Source organism: Xiphias gladius, chromosome 16 (assembly GCF_016859285.1).
Source record: "Xiphias gladius isolate SHS-SW01 ecotype Sanya breed wild chromosome 16, ASM1685928v1, whole genome shotgun sequence".
NCBI lineage: Eukaryota > Metazoa > Chordata > Actinopteri > Istiophoriformes > Xiphiidae > Xiphias > Xiphias gladius.
The window spans coordinates 15,607,046-15,631,410 of NC_053415.1; the positions used below are offsets into that span (position 1 = coordinate 15,607,046).

General features: G+C 42.1%; 2 protein-coding genes across 6 annotated transcripts in view; both read right to left on the minus strand.

Annotated features, from left to right (window-relative positions):
• zmp:0000001200 (dedicator of cytokinesis protein 9) overlaps positions 1-1,145 on the minus strand; it is an 83,951-nt gene extending 82,806 nt beyond the window's left edge. Inside the window, exon 1 of one of the 2 annotated variants that reach the window (XM_040148358.1) lies at positions 664-1,145. In XM_040148358.1, coding sequence (XP_040004292.1) covers positions 664-780 — 117 coding nt within the window. In that variant the 5' untranslated portion in view covers positions 781-1,145. The remainder of the gene's footprint in view (positions 1-663) is intronic. The other variant, XM_040148357.1, reaches the window with a different exon arrangement.
• Positions 1,146-2,247: 1,102 nt separating this feature from the next.
• LOC120801404 (FERM, ARHGEF and pleckstrin domain-containing protein 1-like) overlaps positions 2,248-24,365 on the minus strand; it is a 51,576-nt gene continuing 29,458 nt past the window's right edge. For all 4 annotated transcript variants that reach the window (XM_040148362.1, XM_040148363.1, XM_040148365.1 and 1 more), the window contains 21 exons: positions 23,712-23,826; positions 21,360-21,507; positions 21,100-21,195; positions 20,849-21,012; positions 20,650-20,718; positions 20,486-20,561; positions 19,311-19,524; positions 14,162-14,349; positions 13,786-13,875; positions 12,455-12,588; positions 11,181-11,262; positions 10,844-11,081; positions 10,617-10,747; positions 10,424-10,492; positions 9,883-9,972; positions 9,424-9,506; positions 8,174-8,286; positions 7,791-7,954; positions 4,941-5,048; positions 3,560-3,711; positions 2,248-3,456 (listed from right to left, as the gene is read on the minus strand). In XM_040148362.1, coding sequence (XP_040004296.1) covers positions 3,375-3,456; positions 3,560-3,711; positions 4,941-5,048; positions 7,791-7,954; positions 8,174-8,286; positions 9,424-9,506; positions 9,883-9,972; positions 10,424-10,492; positions 10,617-10,747; positions 10,844-11,081; positions 11,181-11,262; positions 12,455-12,588; positions 13,786-13,875; positions 14,162-14,349; positions 19,311-19,524; positions 20,486-20,561; positions 20,650-20,718; positions 20,849-21,012; positions 21,100-21,195; positions 21,360-21,507; positions 23,712-23,826 — 2,606 coding nt within the window. In that variant the 3' untranslated portion in view covers positions 2,248-3,374. The remainder of the gene's footprint in view (positions 3,457-3,559; positions 3,712-4,940; positions 5,049-7,790; positions 7,955-8,173; positions 8,287-9,423; positions 9,507-9,882; positions 9,973-10,423; positions 10,493-10,616; positions 10,748-10,843; positions 11,082-11,180; positions 11,263-12,454; positions 12,589-13,785; positions 13,876-14,161; positions 14,350-19,310; positions 19,525-20,485; positions 20,562-20,649; positions 20,719-20,848; positions 21,013-21,099; positions 21,196-21,359; positions 21,508-23,711; positions 23,827-24,365) is intronic.

Genomic DNA, 24,365 nt, shown 5'->3' on the forward strand with positions numbered 1-24,365 from the left:
GGAAGCCACATGCTTTCCCTGCTGTGAAGATGGATTATGTCACCTCACTGCATCCCCTATGAAACTGATGCCATCTTTGACACCGAGTACGAAGTACCTTGACCGTGCACCGATTCTTGAGAGCCTCTCCAGGAAATAGGAGACTTCCGATAAATGGAACAAGTGAAGATGAAAGTGAAGGTTTGGAAGAACCTTGTGGCTTTGTGTCAAAGCGTACAAAGTGTGTTAAACGTTCTGTATAAACTACAAAAACACAAGAATGTTGAAAAAGCTTTTCATATTGCGTTATATATGAAAAATGCCACCTGGAATTTGACAAAACTACCCAGTTCCTTGATATATAGATATCTCTCTCTCTCACACACCCTCGTTGATTCATTCCAAAAACACTCTCTCCCACTCCCTGTCACACATCTACAGGTCGGGGGTCACTCTCTCATAACACCCCCTGTAGCTTCCCCCCCCTGGAAGCCCACACGTGCTCCCACTCAGCTCATCTTAAGGCAGCTGCCTCTTCGCTGGAAAAGTGCGTGGAAGGGAAGAAAAAAAAAAAAAGCAGGTGATTCCCTGTTCAGCAGAGGTTCAAGCAGACACGATGGCACTGACCACGGCGGTATTAAGGAGGAGGAGGAGGAGGAGGAGGAGGTGGAGGTGTGTACTTACAACCAGCACGGACGTCCTCACCACCTCTGAGACACTTTGCCTGAGTTCAGCCGCCGTGCCAGGTTTACCCAGACCCCGCGTAAATTTCCTGGTCTCCGTCTGCGCGGGAGTAGCCATCGTTGCGCACCGCACTCTGCGTCAACGACCGTCCAGCGCACGAGTCGAGTCGGCGGAGTTTAGAGGAGGCTCATCCCCGGTGTCGCCCGTCTCTCCGATCCACACTAGTGCGCAGCGCTAGTTTGAAGCTGAATCATGTTGCGGCGCGGCTCTGCGATTCACTCCCACCTCGCGATCTCATACCTGTCGCGTTTAAAGGTCAGCGTGCGCGGCACTACTCCGGAGCTCTGCCCTCCTCCAGCGGATTCCCTGTTGTCATCGTGGAGTATCCTCTGGAGAAGTGTCCCACCGGCCGTCCAGCGCCAGACAGGAGGTGTATAATCCGGTTGTCTCCTCGGCGCACTCCGCCCCTTGCCGGTTTAAGGGCCTGCCCACTCCCCGCGTGAGCTGCTGGGCCTGGACTTTGGACACCGAGCAGTTGCAGCACGAATGACTGAATCAATATTTTCCTATTACAGCAAAAAAAAAAAAACCCCACACAGCCCCGGAGAGCACGGTTATTATGTCGTGAAGAGTGTTTCGCGGGCATCTGGATATGCCGATTTTTAACTCACACTGAACAACCGGAAGAAAGTAGGTTAATGTCAGGTTATCAAGATGGTTCACTCACTGTACCTGGTAACAGCAGAGCAGAGCAGACGCACTACTGAGGCTTTTTGCAGGAAAACCCTCAAGGTTGTGATCGGTTAACACCAAAACTGAGCCTTAGTGCCATAATGACCTGGAGGGAAGAATAATGTCTTAATTAGAAACGCTTCTTAGGAGGATTATTTCAGGTGAGTTATGTAGTGTCTGGAGGATGCCACCTTCTTAATAGTCATTTTAAAAATAATAAGCTCCAACTTACTGTATACATCTCCACACACACACTGATTAGTTTAATAAGAGGATGGGCTGCCTGAAACACTGTTTTAAGAGTTTTATATTATAGAATATATATTCTTTTAATATTACTTTGCACCTTTTGTCAGCACACTTAAAATCTCATATTTGTGTTCTAATAGAGGGTATATATGATTTTCCGTCTAAAATGAGACTCTGGGACTGAGAAGTAAATAAGCGAGCCCGCAAGCAGTATTGGTTGCTCACTTTGCAATCATCACCATAATCAGGTTAGATATCAGGTATGCTGGGAGAGGCACCAGCCTCCCTGTTGAAACACGAAGAGTCGTGTGCAGGCTTAGATGAATTGATACCTCACATGAAATCAAATGAACATCTTGGCAAGAGGCCGGTCACTGCGCAGAGCAAAACAAGGCTCTGAACATTGCTTATTGCTTGTATTGCTATAGACCACTACAAGACACTACACTTTACAGGACATTGCGGTGCGGCTGAACCAAACTTCTTGATCAATGATGCCATCTGTAGGTGACCCCTGTAAACACACTGAGGAGCTGCCTCACACGTACGTACATCCCTCTTGCCTCTTGAGGTGCGGCAAAACACAAGCAACACAAATCAAAGTTTGAATAAATTTTTTTATTGCTTTCATTTCCAAAGAGCTCTCTGGTGTCTGGAAAAACGCTGCAATTCTCAGCAGAACCGAGGTTTTCCGTCTCATTTGCTTCATTGCAAATCCCTGTCAAATGCATATTTCCATTCACGTAGACCCATAAAAAGATCTGGTATCTGTATATGGGAGGCAGCCTAGTTCAGTGAGGGTGACAGCGCTTAGAACTGAAAGTTTCTATTTAGTTTCACACAGGATCTTTAAAGCTTTCAATTACACTCATCTTCATAACACAATAATTATGAACATGTCTCACAATTTGTCATACAGCTGAAGGGGAACTTCAGATTAATTTTTAAAAAAGGAAAACAGTCTGAGACGTATTCATACAACAAACATCAGCAAATAGAATATTTACTTTGACTTGAAATGGCATTAGTGGTGACGGCAGCTACCTCTGGCCACATTGTGATCAATCTTAGGGGTTATGTCAACAAAACATTTTCAGATTTTCATCACCTTCTTTTTAACAAGAACACATTGTGCTGGGCCAGGTGTGAACAGAACATTGACCTTTAAAAGGTGACCTGCTTTACATGATTTAAAATTTCATGGTATACAGTATAGGAGACAGTCCTTTTCCCCAATGTAACAAAATAGCATTAAAAAGTTCAGGACATTGATAAAAACCAGTTTGGCACTGAAGTTGCAGGAAATTTTCAAAGCAGCTGTTTTCATTAAAATGAACAAGTAGACAAAAATGTTATGACAATGCGATGATAGTTTAACCGTCTACGATAGAATGCTGAATATCTATATCCACGTGTTCCTGCTGTAAAAACAACCAATGACAAAATGTAAAATCAGAAAGATAGGAAGTGGTTCAGACAATTAGAAAACAGTATAAAATGACATCCTTAAAAAGAGGTTTCAGAGTTGAGAGTAAAAATGCCAAAAAATGCAGTCTCTGATGCAGTCTAAACCAGCGGACATGTCACCATTAAAGCATTAAAAAGCACCAAATGTGCATGGACACATGTACAAATGTCCCAGATATGTGTAGAAAAGAAAAGCAAAGAGTCCAGGAGGACAAGAAGGGCGGACGCCACCTGACGGAGACAGCGTGTGGAAACAAGTCGGCTCAGTGAGGATGGGACTCTTTGCTGTTCAGGACACGAGTGCGACCGGAGGGGACCGTGGCACTGCGGATGACCTCCATCCACCTGCGGACAGAGAAAGAGGTTTAATCGGTCCTCCGACATCCAGGATGCCACAGAAGGTCAAATACATTTAGTAAATGAGAGTGTGGATGATAAGCCTCTGTACCTCTCAAAGCTATATTCACTCTCTGTTCGGAAATAATAGATGTGGGACTTGAAATGCAGTTTGAAGACGTAGTCCTTGTGAATGTTTTCAGACTCTGAGGGGATGGTGACTGAGTAACCCAGCAGAGGAAGGCTGGCCAGTGGATAATCATCCTAGGGCGAAACAGAAATAAGAAATGACAGTGAATTCAAATTTAGATGTATAAAGCTGATATAACACATAATTTAAAAAAAACACAAAATACCATATTACATTCTATTAGATGCAGATCTTTTTGGACAGTTTTATATCTTTGAGCCTTCGACACTTATTCAAAAGAGACCATATAAGAGATAATCTCTCTTTGGTGGAACTGCTAACAACTAACTGACAACTGAAACGTGGCGATTCCCAACTAGAAACTGATTTTCTGTAAGAGGTCACGAGCCAGAAAGTTTGGAAACCACCGGTTAAATCTTTCAAACTGCATTGTAATTAATAAGCTTATTATGTCATGTAAAGTCTTAATCCCAAAAGTAACAACAAACATTTGACAGCTCTTGTAAGCAACAAGATGTAGTGGAGTAGAAACAGTAAGGAAAAATGAAAATATTCAAATACAAGTACCTAAAATTGTACTTAAGTACAGTACTTGAGTGAATGTACTTTGTCACTTAACACCACTGAACATAGCGTAAAGATTTTCTTCTGATTGAAAAGGTAGGCAGAAGCTACAGCTCCGTTTACCTACACATTTTAACAAAACTTTTTACCTATTTGATGTCAACACTATCCCTATTCCCTTCCACACTAATGCTAACATGTCAGTTCTGATCCTTTGTAATTGTTTCTTAAGCAATTTTTTTTTAATTACATGGTCTACTACAAATTTTCAGATCTTCATTAGAGCTGTTCCATAAATTCACCGCTTTCACAGAAACGCTTTGATTTTTAGTACTCTTCTCTGTTTCATTATTAGACAACTTTTGGATATTTTCAGGTAGTACTTTGTTTTGTTTTTGGCCTCATACATGATTTCGTTCATAGGGGGGTCGATGGTTCTCGATAAGTCTTTTTTTTTTTTTTTTTTGAAGTATAAAAAATTGTTTTTGTATTGATTATCGTATGTCAAACTCGCTCATGGAAATTTAAGACTCACAGTATCCGTTGCACATAGAGAGCAACCAAACATTTTTCTGAGGCAAAAAGTGAGATGAAACAATGCATGGGAAAGTGTGTGCACCTCTAATGTGGCACAGAGATTTGACATTCAATACAGAGGTGTGATGCTTCTAAGCCCGGAGGAGGATAAACACTTGGAATGGCGTAGAGTAAGGAGGGGAATGAATGTGGGAGAGGGTTGCGGTGTCTTCACAAGCGGCAGAAGCTGAGGGATCATCACCTGGTGAGACTTGTAGAAAAACAGGCTGAAGTTGGTGAAGACCACCCAGAGCTTCTGCCAGCCGTTGCTGTTCTTGAACTTCCTCAGTAAATTTCCTGACAGTTGATTCTGCAGAGAAGAAAAAAATAATAATAATAAAGTCTGAAATCTGCAACTACATAAATTCATACACATTGCACTGTAAGACCACTAGTTGCATGTTTTTTTTTTCACTGTAAATATGGAGGACGGGCTCATGAAATTTAACTTCTATTCTTATTTTTTACTGTAAATCTACTGTTGCTTAGCACCGTACCCTTCTAATAATGTTTGATTTTCCTACAATGTTTTAAACAGTGGTTCCCAACCTTTTTTTGTCATACCTACACAGCCCTATCAAATTATTGAGATACTTTATAAACACCAATTCACCGGCACTACCTCTCATGTTCATAGGTTGTTCACGTAAATGGATTTTAATATGACTGTCACTTAACACAAGTAATCATACAAAAGTGGATATTGTTACAATAACGACATATCGATCCTCGGTTTGTTGATGTGAAGGTGTGGTGTTTTTTCTTTTCAGTGCCTTTGCTCAAGTTGACATTCACACTTGTACTGCTCGGTGTGGCAGCAGCTGGACGATTCAACCATTTATTCATTACTTTTAGCTATTGATTTCGACTTCGACTCTGAGCAACTATTTTCCCGTGCGCTATCAATTGAGGCAGGTGGTGATATGGTGTAATAAAAACTTTAGGCTGGTGGGAGGCATGGTCCTGCACAGTTGGCCGACTGCAGTGACTGGTAGTTTGTTAGTTATTGTGTAAAATATATGAAATTATAAATCAGCTTCACACAATTTTTGTCAAATTTTTGTGCTTATTTTACCACTAAGCACAAGTATGTGGATATGTATTTGTTTAACCAAACTATGATTGCTTACAATAACTCGAACTACTCTGCATACTTTCCATGTACCCCCTGGAAACTGGAGAAGTACCCCCTGAGTACCCCTGGTTGGGAATCACTGGTTTAAAAGATTAACTATAAAACACGAAATGAGCTGAGAGTAACTTGCAACAGATTTTGGCTCTTGGCTGTTACATTATGCTTTATAATCATGGTGCTTCCACTATCAGTTTAATTTTGAATCTTCTACTGTCAATCACAAATTTGTATACAACTGAATAATGTATCACTAATCTATACGATAAGAGGCACCACCATTTTTATTTCTTTCCTCTCCTGTCTCCCTGGCTCCTTTACCTCTAGACTCGTGCAGGATTCACTAAAGGACAGGCTCTGAACACGGTACCAGCAGATAACAGACAGAGGCACTGGTCCCTGGCCACTGGGGGGCCCCACCAGGGGGGCCTTATTCTCACTGACTGGACTAGGGTCCTCTACCACGGAGGAACGCACAGACGCATGGGGAAAAGAGAGAGACAGGGAGAGAGGAAAAAAAACAGACAGGGAGGGAAGGACAGAAACACAGAGACTGAGTAGGTGAAACACAGGCATGCAGTGGCAGGGGTTAACACGGAGGCCGACGGTGTGTCCAGGCAAGGCTGTGAAGAGGACGTTGTTACAACTACAGAGGAAGAGCAGAACTAGATCAGGACACAGCTGGGTTGTAGGGAGGCTACATCCCAAAACAGGATCCGTTCTGTTAGTGTGAGATGAGGACGTTAAGCACATCTACGTACTGCTCTCTCTCTCTATTTATAAACAATCAGAGATTTCAAGTGCCAGGAGGGGAGAAAAAGGACAGAACCACACAGGAAAGCCACAGTTTAGAGTTTAGATAAGGATGTCAGGCTGGCTACTGTTAGCCAAAGGAGCAAGAGGTGGGAACAGTATCTCCACTGAGGCTGCAGAAGGAGACAATAAATCAGCTTTAACATATATTGACTTAGAGTGAACATTTATCTGATGTACTAAACATTTTTTTAAATAACATATCATTTTAAAAGGTGACCATTTACAGTTTTTGTTCACTATTAGCACTACGGAGCAATGATTTTACAAGAGGGTGTCCTGTTTTGTTTGTATAGTTGTGGATGCAGATGTGTGTGGGTGGCGTGATTCACATCCTGCTGTTGGTTTTGAGCTATTCTCCTCATCAACAGTTGGTGGCGGTAATGTGCAAAGAAACAAAGTATTTTAAAATATTTTAAAGCAGCAATAATCGATATTTTTTATGACAACGAATCAAATGACAGTGGGAAAACAGAGGAACAACGTGAAAGGGGGTTGCTTGCAGTAGGATGCATTGTAATAATTGTCATAACTTTGGTGACCCCTGCCTCAACTTTGAATTTAGTGCCATCCTCAGCTCAAAATGTAATTACGTGCAATTCTCAAAGCGGCAACATTCAATATTTTTATATTATCAATGTGAAAATAATTCAACAACAAGCACAGCTTAAAAATGTTTAGTTACATAAATTAAAAAGAAAAAAAAAGGAAGAATGTGAACGAGCTATTGATCTAACTTTCTTAGAAGAAAAAGATTATCGAGTTCTTACATTTATCAAATCAATTTTTCCCCTGGATACTTCTATAATTTGTTCTCGGATTTTTACCCATTTCTAGATTTTAAGTATTCAGATTTTTTTTTGTGAAAAATAAATCATGAAAAGAATGAGCCATATAATCATTTTAGTTCATTAGCTCACACAAGCAAAAACATATATCATTAAAGATTGTTTAGGTGATGTGGCGCAGCACAGGAGGATACTGTTCCCACTGAGAGATAATCAAAGTGTATTCTGATACAGCACAGACTCAGAAACAGAGAAGGAAGACAGCGAGGCAGGAGGGGAGGGGCAGGTCTGAGGTTGAGTGCTGAGGTTTGGCCGGTACCTCCACAGCTATGCTAAAGTCCACCATGGACACAGTGGTGTTCCTGTGCCAGCAAACGTGCACCATGGTGTTACCACGGTGAGGGGCGGGCCTCTCCAGCGAGGTGTGCGACGCGGTCATGTCGTCCTCAGACTCCGCCTCCACCGAGGAGTCCTCAGGGCATTCTGGGAAAGTCAGGAGGTTGTTACTGCTAGACAATGAGCAGGGTGATGAGGGGAGAAGGGCGCTCAAACACAGACAGCGTCAGATCATTCACAAATCCAGTGTAGTCAATTTCAGTTGGTGGGGTTTTAGTTGGGGTTCTTTTTCACTCCTTGTTGGACAGCACTAAAGGCCGAATGATACATTTCGCATTCAACTGTATGTTTTATGTAGTAACTTACTGTTGTCTGTCAGATTGCTGGTCAGCAGGTCAGATGAAGGCCCATTGCTGGTATTTGCCATCTCTATCGCCATCTTTATGTCCTCCATCCACTTCTCCATCTCTGTTAGTGAACTAGAGTGAAAAACACACACAAATGTTAAAAGGGCTCAGCGTGTCCCTTGAGCGAAACAGGCATGAGTCACAGCAGGAAGGCCTGGTGGTTAGAAATAGTCCCGCTAACAAGAATGTCCAGGTGTCCTGCCAAATTTTCCATAAAAAGACACGGAGACACCATCTGCTCATTAATGGAAACTGGATCGGCGAAATGTAAGTTTGAAGACAGAAAAAGTGGTGGTTTTCTTTTTCTTTTCTGTCAGAGTAAAAAAAGTGCAAAGCTAACAATCAAGGACATATTGTGTAGAAACATAAAGAGCAATCAACCAACAAACAAACAAAAAACCCTGAAAATATGTGAAGAAAGAAAGGAAATCCTACATACATTGGGATATTGTTAATAATATAACATTAATGATCAAGGTGACTGTCTTATCTTTGATTGATGTTCAATTCCAGCATCGTTATAGGAGAATATTGACTGTAAATAAAAATATGGATTAAATGATTTTTTTTAAAACCCCCAAAATGTGCTTTTTTTGACTCCTGTTTTGCTTTTGTTTGTTTTTTTTCCGTAATTGAAACTGTGATTCTAAACCTTCTGTATCAAGAGTAAGCCCTTTTGCATCTGGGAAAGTTACTTTGGAAAAATACTCTATTTAAAAAAAAAAAAAAATTCAGCCCTGCAATTCTTCCTCTCAAGCTGCACGTAAAGCAGAAGACTATCTAGCCTGAGAGGCAAAGCCCAGGGCCTAGAAAGTCAATGAAGCCCTGACTCTGCCCATAAACCTTCATTACTGTGAGCTTTGTTATTAAAAGTGAGCTAAATGGTCAGATAAACATTTGTATTAACTCTTCTCTCCTCAGAAGGATGGCAACTGGACAAGAAATCAAACAGGAACTGTAAAAGTGAGATGGGACAAAAGCAGGATATTGAAAAGTGGGGAGAATACATGTTTTTCTACATGTTTGTTATGATTTGTGAGAACTCAACTGTATCTGACAAGAATGCTCATCCAGTGATTCTCAAACAGCTCCACATGAAAATCTTGACTCCCCAAAAAGAGAAATACACACAATAGGCACTTTGAGATAATTTTAGGTCAAGGTACAAGGTGTACACCGTACTGGTGTGTTGACAGCCAGTGCTCTTACTTTGCTGCCACCACCACCGACTGCCGCTGTCCAACCAGTGTGAAGGCGTGAGGCACACCCCACTCCTCCTCACTCCCTCTGATCTGGAAGAAGAACACAGAGACACGGAAAAAACATTGGAGAGCAGCAGTATCTAGGACAACAAGGACCAAAATAGACAGAGAAGGAGGGAGTGAGGATGAAAAGGAAGTGAGAGAGAAGGACACGTGTAGTGGTCCTGAAAGTGTGTGTGCATGTGTGTGTGTGTGTGCGTGCGCAGGCGTCTGCGTCTGTGTGTGTGTGCAGGCGTCTGCGTCTGTGTGTGTGTGTGTGTGTGTGTGTGTGTGTGTGTGTTTGGGGTGGAGGCAGACCTTGAATGAGCTGCAGTTCAGCTGTTTGAAGCAGTTTATTTGCAGAAATGCCAAACTGGTGGCAGCCGTTTGAAGCACTTCGTGTTCAGCTGAGAGACACAGCACTTACTGTCATGCCATGGAGCGGCAGCTGCCCGTGCACTTTGAATTGATTGGTCGCCGTCATCCCCCTACTCGTGTACAAAATGACATCGTTGAACTGTCGCCAGAGGGGCAGAGAGAAGGACAGAGAAAATGGAAAAGGGAAATTAACGGTCTTTCAAACCAAATGTCAGTGAGTCCCTTTTTGTTTAAATCACTAAACTAAATGTACACATTCCAATAAATACTTCTAAGGAGGCAAAAACAGCTTGTCATAATCATTACTCTTCAGCACAATGCTCATATATACATTTTTATAGCTTTGTTTATAAGTTACACTTCTACCCAAACCAAACACACCTGTAAAACACTTGCATAACAGTGTCAATGCCTGAGCAACATGTGTTATTTTTCCCCTATAAGAAAATGTGTAGTTGCACTACATCTGCCAACACCATCTGAGTAATGTATAGCTGTAAAAGATAAAAGCGTAATTGTTTTTCCGCCGGGCTCACTCAACTAAATAATTAGATTAGTGATATGAGCCAATCTGAGAAAGTGGGAGTTACCAGGAAAAACATTCGTTGCTGTAGGCCTTTTCCAGACAGTTTGCTGAGGCAGCCTAACCTGATGAATTCCTGAGAAAGAGAAAACAAAAGATCGCATACATCATTTATGAGACACATGCTATACGGGAGGTCTGGCAAAAAGCATCAGTAGATGTTTGGAAGAAAATTCAAATCGTTCAAGCTTTAAACTCACCCGACCAGGAACAACAAGATTGTCAACGCCGATCAAATCCTTCTTCAACTCCAAAAGCTTCTGGAAGTTCTCCATTTTGATGAGGCTTCCCTGGAGCTGGTCCACCACCTCAGACACATCTGCCAGAGCAGCTACAGACCCACCACAGGTGAGAGATCATGGGACACTGTCTGTTAGATAATTCTGCTGCACCAGAAGACATATAAACGTTGGTGTGAGCGTAGTACCTCTGCAGTCCCTGAAGTCCACATGAGTAGCCGGGTAGTGTTTGCACAGGCGCTCCAGGATCTGCTTGTAGTGAATGAGGCGGTGCAGAGGGCGCAGAATGAAGACGTTTAGGGGGATGTAACAGACCTTTTGCAGCTCAAAGTCCCTACACAGACCCTCCAACTTGCGGGAGGCCCTGCACGCCTTCTCCAGCTCCACCATAACTTCAGACTGCTTGTGCAGGTTTGCTGTCAGCGGCTATGGACAGATTTAAGTCGGAAAATGGCACACACATATGAGTATCAATGCATTACTGTTATTACAGATATGTAAGACTTTTACATGAAGCCGCCTCACCTTCAAACCTCGAAGGTTCTTCAACATGACATCTCCAATGCGCTGGTAGTCTCCTTTGATGTGAGCGTTGGAACGTCCTTCCCTAGTACAGATACACATCAGCAGTTTTTATCTCTGAAACATTATGGAGTTACTGTTTGAGTCATGTTTTTGCTTTTAAATCAACTCAGCTTTGGAATGACTTGCCCGACGAACTCAGTCTTGCACAATCAGGATCTTCTTTTAGATCATTCTGAAAACAGCTTTTAATCGAATGGCTTTTTTATAACCTCTTTTAAATTGCTTGTCTGTTTTTATATTGCTTCTGAAAATGTATTTTTATTGCAAGCCTTTTTTAATAACCGTATCTAATCTGCGTAAATTTGAACTTTATTACTACTGTTATTATTGTAGATAGTGAAGTAACTGACTAAGCTTGACAAAAGCTCTTAAAGCTCATTTATTATTCAGATGAGCTTCACCTTGCGAAAGAAAAATTCCAGTCTGTCGGAGAGAGTTCTTTAAACTTCGAGAGAGACCCACCAGCAGGTGTCTCCCTTGAGCCTGACTTTCCCCATACAGGGAGCAAAACTAATTGGCTGCCATTACTGGATTCATTCAGAATATTTTTCAACTTGGTAGAGCATTTTAGCAGTAGCTTTAGGGTAACATATCTTAGTCTGTAAAACACATTCCTCTTCATTTATGACACAAAGCATCTAATCGTGGTCACGATAACAAAGGAACATACAGTATCTACTATAATATTTGAATATGCAAAGCCAATAAAGAGATGTGTAGTGCTGGATAATTTGCATACACATTTGAAAGTAGTTCTTATCAGCAGCATTGACTTAATATTACTTCCAGCTTTAATTTGGGGTTGTAACCATGTATAGCCAGCATAGGCTTTGAAATAAAATTACTAAACTGTATGTCTACAGTTAATGGCAATAAATTTAACAGCATGACAGGCTGTATGCATCACTGTCTGCATGTATGAGTGTGTGTGTGTGATTCAGTGTGTGTTAGATAAAGCACAACACCATTAAGGAGATCAGACAGCAGAAACCCAAAGGCAAGAAAAGGCCAGCCCTGGTGCAGCACGACTGTTGCCATGGAGACGATAGCTCCTCAGGTCAACTAAAGGGACCGGGTCACCCTCTCAGACTAAATGTCAACGAAACTCATTAAAAAACGGGGCTGAGGTAGTGGTAGATTTGAGCAAAACCAAACCAACCCCATATCGCTGGACTTGTTCTTAACCCTGCGGACAATATATGGAGGAGTCTCACCACAGAGCCAGCCTCTGCTCCACCTCCCTGAGAAAACCTGTGTGGAACTTGTGCAGCGGCTCGAAGGTGGAGATGACGGTGCTCTTCAGAGAGTCTGGCGTTGCCTCATCTTGTTCCACTGCACTCTGAAAAGACTGCGATCACAAATGCATGCATGCAGTGAGCTTTCAAGCGACGTAACATGGAGAAATCTAGTTTACACATCGATGGAAATCTATTGTTACACATATTTTATACCCAATAATCCCACACATTTCAGCACTACCATAACACAGAGGGACACTACCAGGAAACTTTTTTTTTTTCGGGGGGGTTATTATCTGAATTAAAGGTATTAGGATAGAGGGTGCCTTCTGTCTTGCTGTTGCACTTCAGCCTTTGTGATGTCTCTTAAATCCTTTAATTGCCCGAGGACAAATGGAAGAATCAATAGCCAATCATTCTTGACAAGTCAGACTGAAGCCAAATGTTGCATGTTGTGTGGTGTGTGTTAGGGCACAGCAGACAGAAAACAGCTTTATTTAGCTGATGTGATGGAAAAGGGAAGTGGGTTTTAGGAAAAGTGGGTGTATCTAGAAGGGTTTGAGAAGAAGCAGCAGCTGTTGCTCAGATGACTTCAACCCCAAACAGCGGTATTACCAACTGGTGTATGGGAAGAGAGGGACTAAGAGAAACAGCGCACACACACACGCACACAGCTGAAACAAGAATGAGGACAGGAGCCAAACCAAATATTTATGAGATGTGTGAAAGGCTTCTCTGAAAATTACAAGATGAGAAAAGCTGCAGAAATTTTACCCGCCACTGAAAAGGAGTGAAGCATTTTCTCCATGTGTATACCGAATCAGACGACAGCAGCGCTTCAGTGCAGCCTTGGAAGAACATCCTCCTGTTTGCAGCTGAAGGAGCTGTACTGCACATTTAATATCCTGTTTTCTGCTGCATTTCCAGTGCAATATTATCAAATCAAATTGTGTCAATGTGCTTGTAGCAAGCCAGTGAAAACTAAAGGAACAGATTAAAATAGGGAGTCACATGCAGAGGAAACATGTAGCTAAATCCATCTATCTCTTGAAAAAGCATACACAGTTTAGTATTCACTGCCTTGAGTGAGACAGAAGAATCCATTTCAGGGCACGAGTGTGGGGAATGAATAAAAAATGAAATCGCATCTGCCAAAATATCCCTGTGTCACTGCCTGACTGTGTTTTGGCGGGCGCTCTGCAATGGTGCAGCTAACTGGAATAATCAATGTTTTCTACCCAGAGGACAGCGCAAGAGAAAACAAACAGTAGAGCAGTGTGCCAGAGAGCGGACTAGGCATGTCTTACCACAGTTATGACCTCCAGGTCCTTCAGATACGTCCTTTCTGTGGTCAGCAGCTCCTTGGCAATGAAGTAGGCGCGATCGGTTGGAAATCTCTGCAAAGACATCACAACAGAGTGAGGATACGGAGCGTGAATAACTGAACTTTCCTACTATGAGCAAGTCCAGCAGTATTTGTTGCCTAATCAGTTGTATTTACCGTCTAACCCATTTCTCTAGTAAGTTTGCAGGAAAATTCTCAGCTTCAGTCTCAGTGGAAATGTAATCTAGGTCCACTGCTATTTTCAGCATGTGATGTTGGCTTTGAAGCACAACTTCAGAGAAAAATCTTAAGAACTGATGCAACAACGCAACTTATTGAGGTGCTTCTTGTTTACAAACCTTCCTCCGCACCTCGTCTTCATCGTCGGTGCGAACGCTGCAGGCGTCATTGAGCAGCGGGCTGGTGAGGGGGGAAGGTTGTCGGCCATCGGGACTGTGGCTGCACAGCTCCAGGGACTTCTGACCATTGACCATGCCGTGTGAGTGACCGGAGGACGCAGACAGGTGAGGACTATTGGACACCACACCTGCCCAGTGTCACACAGCAGCCGCAGGGAAAATGAGAAAAGATCAAAGTTAAAGTGATTTGAAAACCCATGAAAACTCAACAATATACTAGATCTGGGCAAAAAAAAAATATTCTTAGCATTTGCATTCACCTATTTCAAGTCTCAGATGGGTACAGTTTGACACACTGTGAGAATACATATGAAGTCAGTGATATAACAGTGACAGAGGATGAAGCAACCATTTTGATAATTAAGTAATTGCTTAAGTTTAATTGCTTAGGTTTTTTTTTTTTTTTAAAAGAAAATTTCTCCAAATGTTCCCTGGTTCCAACTTCTCAAGCCTGAGGATTTGCTGCTTTTCAGTGTTATATATTATTGTAATAGAATCTCTAGTTTGTGGACTACAGCTTGGACAGAACATGATTTGAAGATGTCAACATGGACTTGCAGCTCTACAAAGAGTCAAATTCCCAAAGACACTGTGGTGACATTTTGATACAAATTAAACTTTCTAGCATTCAGTTCATCATCCAACATGGCAAACATCATCAAATGGGAAACTATGCAGGTTACACCAAACTATTTTAGAATTTACAAACACAATTTGACCACGGATCAGTGTCTTCCTCAGCCGTACAGGAAGGAAACACAATCATGTCTAGCTGGGGGGGGATCTGCATGCAGAAAGTGAGAAGTCAGCAATGACTCACTCCACCGGCCAGACAGCTCTGGCAGCTTTTGTGCCAAGTCAATCAATACACAAGCTGAGACACATACTGCAGGATGATCAAGAGGAATGGCTTACTTAGTGTCATCTACACTGACAATCTTCACTCAGCTTACTTGCTATGTTATGCCTGCAACTTGCCAACCTCTCTCTGCTGTCCTGTGGTGTGTTGGCACAAATGCAACAGTGATGCACACAGACACACAGCGCTACTCATGGCTGCAATTAGCTCAACATACCAGAAAAGGTCTGTGAAAGAGTTAGTCTAGACACTGCAGAGGGAAGGAGTGAGTCAGATTGCTGCAAATGAATATAGGGGGAAAAAAAGTATAGGCACAGACATTCACAAACCAACACTACAAAACTATAGGGAAGATGAAGGGGAAAAGTCTAGCATCTAGAAGGAGCACCAGACGCTAACTTCTGGGATCTCAAAAAGAAGATTCAGAAATCTGTCTTCATAACGGTCCTCTTTATTGACTACAAAATAACATATATACACTGTTAAATAAATATAAATAGTGAGAAAAGCAGCATAAAAAGGTCAAAGCCCAGTGAGCGTCTAGAGGGACACTGTGAGTGACTGAACGAGACGGAGTGAGAGACCGAGGGGAACGTTTAGAAAAAGAATTGTGAAGTCTTACATAGTCGTCTAGCTTATTATCTAACATTACAGTATAAAAATATCTGTTTATTGACTACAAAATCACATATATACACTGTTAAATAAGTATAAATAGTGAGAAAAGCAGCATGAAAAGGTCAAAGCCCAGTGAGCGTCTAGAGGGACACTGTGAGTGACTGAACAAGACGGAGTGAGAGACCGAGGGGAACGTTTAAAAAAAGAAATGTGAAGTCGTACATAAGTCTTCTAGCCTATTATCTAACATTACATAAAGATTTTGAATAAACAGCCTTGTGACATTCTTATGATTGTGTTACTGTAAAAATTCAGTTGGTAATGAGGAAACATACATCATTCAGTTTTACATTCAATTCACCTATAATAGTGACATAGTGAATTGTAAAGATACTGTATATTTATGTGCCATTTTAAACTTGGTCACTATAATAGTGCATAGTTTCCTAGTCTTAAAATCTACCCTAACATCAAATTCTCTAATCTGTCATATAAAAGTATGAAATTACAGTGAGGTGACTGTGAGCACTACCTGTATATTACAGTACATACAATACAGTACATGCAGAGAGCAGCCAGGGCAGCGCAGCATGATGTGGACCATGCCTCGGTCCTGGGTTAGCGCAGCATGCATTGGAAACACACCCCGAAGGACCCCACAGCAGCTGAAAAAAACACACACAAGTCTCGCCTACAGACCTGGGACTTGGAGCTGAACAAACACATGTTCGATGGTTTTGGAGTTCAACGACGAATCTGAAAGACTGATATTTTCTATCTGCTCCAAGTTACTTAGAGTGTTACTCCAGGTCTATGAGAGAGCTGTGTGCACCAGAAAGGGGCCCCTCACACTGCAGTGATCCAGTATCTCAGACAAACAAACATATCTTCTGTTTTCATAATTCCATTGTTAATTCAGGTTTAGAAAATCTAAAATAGGCTTATAAAAATCTCTCGCTTTGATTTCAATGCTAAAAACGTCTGGGAGCACTGCGAATGCAGTCGACAGTGATGGATGAGCCAAGAGACTCTGTGCTTGAAGGTGTTGCCCTTAAACTGCCTTTCACACATATGGTGTACACACACACACACACACACACACACACACACACACACACACGCGCACGCACGCACCTACAGATATAAAACCCTGCATCTATTTGCCTGCATATTCCCAAGCTCCTGTCATCCTTTACCCAATGTTCTCTCTCTTCTTGAATAATTAAGTGTTAGCTGGATCATTGCAGGGAAGGGAACCCAGATACTGGTAATTTTCTTCCTACCACACAGACTGTAATGAGTGACAGAACAGGTGTGCATGCAGTCACAGCTGAGGAAAAAAAACAAAACAGACAAGATATGAAAATTTCATGCTGACAGAGTGCAAGTGCATACATTGGACAAAGAAAAAGGAAGAACAGAAATGTGACACAAAGATCATAGCTTTCTCAAACAGATATAACAACACAAATAAACATGAAGACAGAAGTGCAGAAGAAAACTGGGAAGGAAACCAAAACATAAAAGTGCCGCAGGATTTTGTTACAAAGATTGCAAAGTTTGTGGATATCATAGCTGTTGGAGGACTTGGTTTTGTGATACCAAATTACAGCCAGGGATACTCGAGCATGAGTCAAGTGCAGAGCGCGGGACGTCAGCGATGAACATAAGAGCAATTGTTTTGGAGTCGCTAAAATACAACTGCAAAAGAAATTTACTTTCACCTCAGCCTGACCGAGCCACTGCTGGTCTCTAAATCTATTAGACAATGCTCAGTAAAATATTTTAAGGGTATATTTACTCCTGTTGTTGTATTCAATAAAAACATAAAATATATGCCTAGAAACTTAACAATTACTGCCACAATTGTACATTCATGGGTCTTCTAAAACTCCACAAATTGTTGATAATGAGTAAAAAGTGTGTTTTGCAGAAAAATGTACAAAATTTGACCAGCTTTGTCAAGTTATCCAGTAGAAAAGAGATCTGTTACGGATATTTACGGAATGATATGTGTATTTACCTATCGGAAATCATAAGGCAACTGAGACAATAACTGAACTGAGCATTTAACAACTCCACAAAACACTGACTTAAGAATGAAATCTACAACAAGGTCCAGTAAATCTCAAAGAGTGTGAGAAAAAGTGAAACTGGAATGATAAATGTAATTCTTTTAATTGTCTTTAGGTATAAAACCTACATAAACAGAGCCACTATTTCTCTATAGTCTCTACAGTTTTTATCAATCATTAGCTATCAAGGGTGAAATCCTAACATGGCACTTGTGTATTTCTGCAGGGACATGTTAATACAATAAAGAGGGAGGCTGAGAGATAAAGCCCCTCCATGCAACAAGTAAACCCTGAACACATTCCTTCCTCTATGCAGTCTTGCAAAGGGAACCACTTCCCATTGAAAGAGGGCTCAAAAGTGCTTTGAGTAGGTAGTGCTGTGCTTAAGAAGACTACTGTGAACACGGAGTGTGGAGATTTGAGTAGTCTCCGGGCAGAAATAATCTGTCACCCACTGGACACTGCTTTTCTTACACCATCTGGACCCGGACTAAACCATTCAATCTCTCCTGTGGAGATGGTTTGAAGCTCTCTGTGCACTAACAGCTGAAAATCTGTCCGCTATCCTCATCACTGAAGGCATGGCATCCGTCCTCATCTGCCTCCTCATCCAGCTGGAGGCTGCCAAAGGAAAACTTGTTCCTGGGTATAGGGGAAGGGCAGCTGGCCTCCACTGGATTACCAGACACCGGGGGGCTACTGCAGTTGTCCCTGTTTGCTTCCACTTCAGACTCACTGGACTCTGAACCACTGGTGGTGCAGCAGTCGTTCATTTGAACCGCTCCCACATGTGTGCCACCAGCCTGCCCTAAGCGTTTCTGCCCCGGACAGGCCCTGGACCTGCCCGGCGCCGAGAGCCCATTGGCCACCATGCGGCGCTGAAGAGCAGCCATACGTTCAGCCCGGGACAGGACGGGACGTGATTCTTGCCCTGTCGAGGATGTTCGCTGGTCTGGGTCTGTGTCGGAGTGCTGATGCATTTTGTGGAGCTTCTGTAAGCGCGGCGAGCGACTCGGGATGGGGGAGTATCTACCCTCATCAACGTGTGGGGGAACAGAGCTGTAGCCGTTCTGCTCAGCGTGACTGAGGGAAGCTGCTTGATGGGAGGTGTCCATTGCAGGACTGGTGACGACACTGTGTGAACCCATCATATGTGGGGCTGTGAGAGGGCTGCTGCTATGCCTCTGTCTACTGTGAGCACTGACGTCCGCCATGGTGCCATGGTGAGGACTTTGGTCAGGCCATTTGAATGACTGCATGGGAGACTCATCTAACTCGTGGCTCATGTCGAGCGATGGTTTAGAAAATGAAGTAGACTCCCTGTAACGTATCCTACCAAGAAAGTGCTCCTGTTGGGCCTGCAAAGCCCCATTTATGTTCCCAGAGACAGATCCCCGGTAGAGCATGGCCTGCTCCCTATAGCTGTGATTCAACCAAGGAGCCTGGTCCCTGCCCATGTTATATTCACTATTTATATCACCGCAGTCAACATAGGAGATGGAAGAGCTGCTGCCTTTAGCAGCCCAAGATGCTGGACCTGTACTCAGATGTTCTGGCTGGTTCTGTGGAGTTGAGCCTCTTGTCTCCTCTGTCCTGGACACAGACCCCGTTCTCTCCTCATGGCCGTTTCTCTGGTTAGAGGGGCTCGCCCTCGTTGTCCGTGAAGCTGAGGGGTCTTCTGCACTCACCAACACCGACTCTTTCCAATGACGCTGAGGAGGAGTGTCCTCTCTGTCCCCGGTAGCACCCCTCTGACAGAAACCGACAGAGGCAACACAATTAAAGCATTCTGAGAGTACATTTTAATCTTGATTATGTTTAATTTAGTTACTAATAATAACCAAAAGCTGGTATCTTTAATTAATTCTATGTGACTTGTAGGTACCCTGTGGAGCTTTTGACCACCTGTTGGAATTTTGTATGTATGGGATGCGCGTGTACACATATATGCAGAGTGTGGCAAAATACTCATGCCCGCTGACATTTTTGCGGATTGACAGTGAGTGGTGGTAATATGCCAGTAAATGTAGCAGAAGGCTGGGAAAAAGAAGACTCCTAGCCGATGTAAACACGGATGTAAACTAGAAATGCAAGCAGGTATACCAGGGTGCAAAGATTAAGGGTGCATCGACTAGAGGTGACCGTAAGCATGAGGTCATCTTCGAATAGGGCCTAAACAGGTGGTTCAACATGCGTTTGTTTCTACATCTTGGTAGGCTTGGGCACTCTCCTGCAGAGCAGACAAACAAGATCTGGCCCAGCCTTGGACTAAGAGGGACTGGGAGTCCGTATGTGAGTAAAAACGATTCTCAATAAATCAGTTTTCCATCTCGTTCACAAAGGTCTCCTAGTTCGGGTAATACTCTCTGCTATATCCTGTCCTAATAGGTAAAAGTAAAAATGATTATAGAAAAGTTCTTTTCTTTTCAAATGACAAAATATTACGAACAGTATGACATGCATTTATGAAAAAATACGATCAGAAATTACTAAAAAGTCATGAGTGTATTTTATGAACAATGCCGGTTTCTGGTGCGAAACTTTTAATGTAACATACCAGTTTTTAAGAAAACTCCTCAGGGCTCTATAAAGGCCTTTTCTTTGTGTAAATGGAAGCATCATATAATCAACATAATGAGATTCATAAGATGGCACAGACCTTATGTGCCTAATTGTCTACTACAGATGCACCAAAAAGACTAAGACACTCACTTCTGTTGGCACTTCATGGTAACGTGGAGAAGGCAACGGCGAAAGGCGGCTGTTGTGTTGGACCCGACTGTGTTTCCTGGAAGACAGGACGTTGAAGGTCAGTGTAATACACTCTGAGCACCCTCATATGGACCAAACATGTCAAACATGTCTGTAGCCTTTACCTTTCAAACGGGATCTTTTTGAACTCAGACTCCCTCACATAATCAATCACCTGCTTCTGGGTGCGACCACTGCAGAGAGAAAGGAGAGATAATAATGAGTGATTCAGGCAGAGCTGTAGTCGGACTGTTCAGTGAGGGGCAGAAACTACTGCAGACCTGGGGGACAGAGAACCGGCTTTATTATACAAACTCCCTGTACCTGAATCTGAAGGAGGAACCTCGTGTGAAGAGCACAGGCTTGGGCTTGGGCTTGGGCTCCTCAAAGAGGCGGAAGAAGGCGTGGTATTCAACACAGATTTTCCAGAAGACTTTACAACAGTCCCTGCTGGCCATCAGAAACTCCAGAGTGTCCTGATATGAACTCTAGTGCAACAGAGATCATTACATTTATTACGTAACATTTATTATATAATTTAATTAAACATAGTACATTTCAACAGCATAACTTACATTTAAATCTGGCCTCAGCTTGATAAGGAAACGTTTCCTCTTGAAGCTCAGTTTACGAACTTTAGACCAGTTGAAGGCGTTAATCTTTGTGTGTCCCTACAGTGGTGAAAAAATGGAATTAACCTATCCTCTGAAGTGAGCAGAAAAACACCAATGACCAAACACACAATGTTATTCACGTCTGTGCCATGCAGATGACTTCTTACAAAAATCCTCATTAAAACACAAAAAGTGCTGAACTACAAACCAGTGTGACTGACCTGAAAGACGAGGACACCGGTGTGTGCCACAGCCAGGCTTAACCCCGTTCCCTCACGGTCCTTTGCAGGGTGAAGACGAATCCCGTACATTTCCAGCCTACGAGCCACCTCTAGTAACTGATAGTCTGATTCTGCTGGTGTTTGACCTCTATAGCACAAAACACAACGGTAACAAGTTTAAGGATAATGCTAGCGATGTTTGATATTTTCCTTGTTGTCAACTAATCTAATGAAAAGACCAAAACTAACAATTAATTGATCCTACTAAGAAGTGTTAGTCTGTGTAGCTTAAGACTGATATAGCTACACGTAGTCAAGTTTCCACCCGGATGTAGTGCAAATTTTAACCACATTTCTAGAAAATCTGCAAAAGAAAATGCAAATTGATGCGCATTTCCATCCACTATTGTGATCAAGATAAACAGTTGGTGGCATAATTCTTCACTTTGATGCAGGGGAAGACGGTGCAAAATTAAAACGTAATTAAATGAGCAGCAGTCAAATCTCAAACAATGGAAAACAGTGTGGAAAATGTGACTGAAATACTGCTTTTAGGTTTATCTCATGTATTAATTCGGCCCACACAATGTTTTTGTCTGCCACCATTTTCAGTGATATTTAAGTCACATGCTTCATGTACTTTATGATTTATTAACCAAGCGTGATCATCAGCCAAGCATAAAAACTTCCTCTGATATATATATGTATATATATATATTTTTTTTTTTTAAATTTCTGGTGTTTCCACTATAGTTTTTTCATGCAGAAATTGAAAATCTGCATAAAACCATGAGAATAGAAATGCACTTTGGGTCACATACCTTCACTGTTAACCAAAACTACACTAACTAGAAAACATCAATGAGCTACATTGTTGCAGTGAGTGACATGTTTCTCCATTACCATGAACATTGACACTGTAGTTTGAGTTAATCTATAAACATCCTGCTGCTGTAAATACGGCCACAGAAAGCACAGGGAAGGCAAGAAGTGTGAAGCGATAGATTAGGTCATTATTACTTTGGGTCTTTCATGGGATTTGTTGACATTCAGAAAAATATAGAATAGAATAACCGCTACCATATCCTTATATCTATACATAGGCATTATACAAAAGCTGTATGTGTTTTGTATAATGCCGATGTATAGAGTAGGCAGGATGAATTGAGTAGAGCAAATGTAAAAGGGCTAATTGTACTTGCAGGTTTTAACACTTTGACTTAAAAAAGACCAAACCAGAGCATTCATTACCCTTTTAGCAAGTTTTTGGACAAATAAATTAAATCCTGGCTTATTACCCTGCTGTGTGTTTAAATAATTGAGGTGAAAGACCAAGTCCTGGTGGATCCAGGTTTCTCATTTTTATTGGACTTTTTGGAGCAGCGGTGGAAGGTTGGGGAGGGGTTGCAAACACTAACTAACTTTCCTAATTCCTATCAGCGGATAAGCCTTCCTGTTTCCTGTGTGTGGTACTTAATAAGAGATTTAACTCGGCATGGCATCCAGCCAGAAGAACTGCAGTTACAGTTATCAACTAAGAAAGCCTTGGGGGACTAAAAAAAGCAAGTCAAAGAGAGCAGTCAAATCTAATCGAGTTCCTTTCACGAAGCAGCAGCCGCCCACTGTGTGTCCATCTCTGGCACGGCTCACTGTAACGTAGAGGTGAGACGAGGGTTGGCAAAGCTTTGGCTCGTATTCAAACTTGCGCACTGATCTTTCTGACATTTTGAGGCAGGATGGTGGGAGGAGATCTGGAAGGTCTCCAGTAATATCATCCCGGCAGAGACAGATAGTAGGAAAAGTACTGGATAAAAACAGCCAAGTTCAATAACCTAACTTCACTTCACACAAACTCCTGCGTTAGACACCTGAGAATACACTCTGCGAATCTGGGTTTTTAACCTACTATACCAGCTGACAACAGCTGTGTGAGTCATGTAGTGGGATGAAGGAAGCTTTGCGTCCTCTTTTCTTAGCAATGCAGCCTTTTGTTGGTAAAGCAGTAGTCAAACTCATATCTATTTCTGGCCAAAGGCTGTAAAACAATTTACAAAGACTAGCTTTTCTGAGTTGATCTATGATAAAGAACTGCACAGAGCACTCTTGGGAAATAACCCATTTATGCAATGGCTGCTTTCCTGAATGTGTCACCTGTACAATCAAATTTCCCCACGGGACATGCATGAGGTCTGAAACAACTTTTCCTGTTCACGGGTGAACAGAATAACTTCTGATGAGCGATGGCTTCAGTGACCTTATGAGCAGAGTTAAAGAGAAACTCTGACCGGATCCGAGGAATGCCTTATTTCAAGATTGTACATGGCTCATAGTACTCCAGTTCCAGAAACTCACATATTCTTTGAGTGAAACTCCATGATCTTGTCAATAAGGGGCATTTGATCAGGGATGTAGTTGTTGTTGAGGAGGTGTGACCGGCACTGACTCTCCTCAAAGTCCCCAATCTCAGCTGAAAAGTAAGAGAGAAGATTGGAAAAAGTTCACGTCATGTAGAAATACCTGCAACAAGATACTAGTAGGTCTGAATTTGAAGGGAGAAAACAACATTAAATTTCTCAGTGAGCCTCCAGAGTGTCTTTAGTGCTGCTTGGCACAGAATGAAACAACATTTGTCCAAAAGACATTCCCTCTTAAAAAATAACTGAGTTAAATTGTGTCAATATAACTATATGCAGACACAAAGTTTAACTAATCTCCATCATCATTCATGTTGTCTTTGATCATTATTGGATAACAGACTGTGGCTCAGAAATGTCAGGCTATGAAAATGCTCAGCATTTCCTGGCCCGGCACCATGATGTGTGCGGTTGTTCTGAAGCAGTTCTGCAAGATAATGTTGAGGCATCTGACTGAAAGGTATCCATAGCAACACACAGTTAATCAATTTGAAATGGTGTGCAGTGTGCCGTATGACAATGTTTGATGATAAGCTCTGTATGAAAAAAGCAGAATGTGTTTTCAAAGATGGTTATCTGATTCGTCGATGCT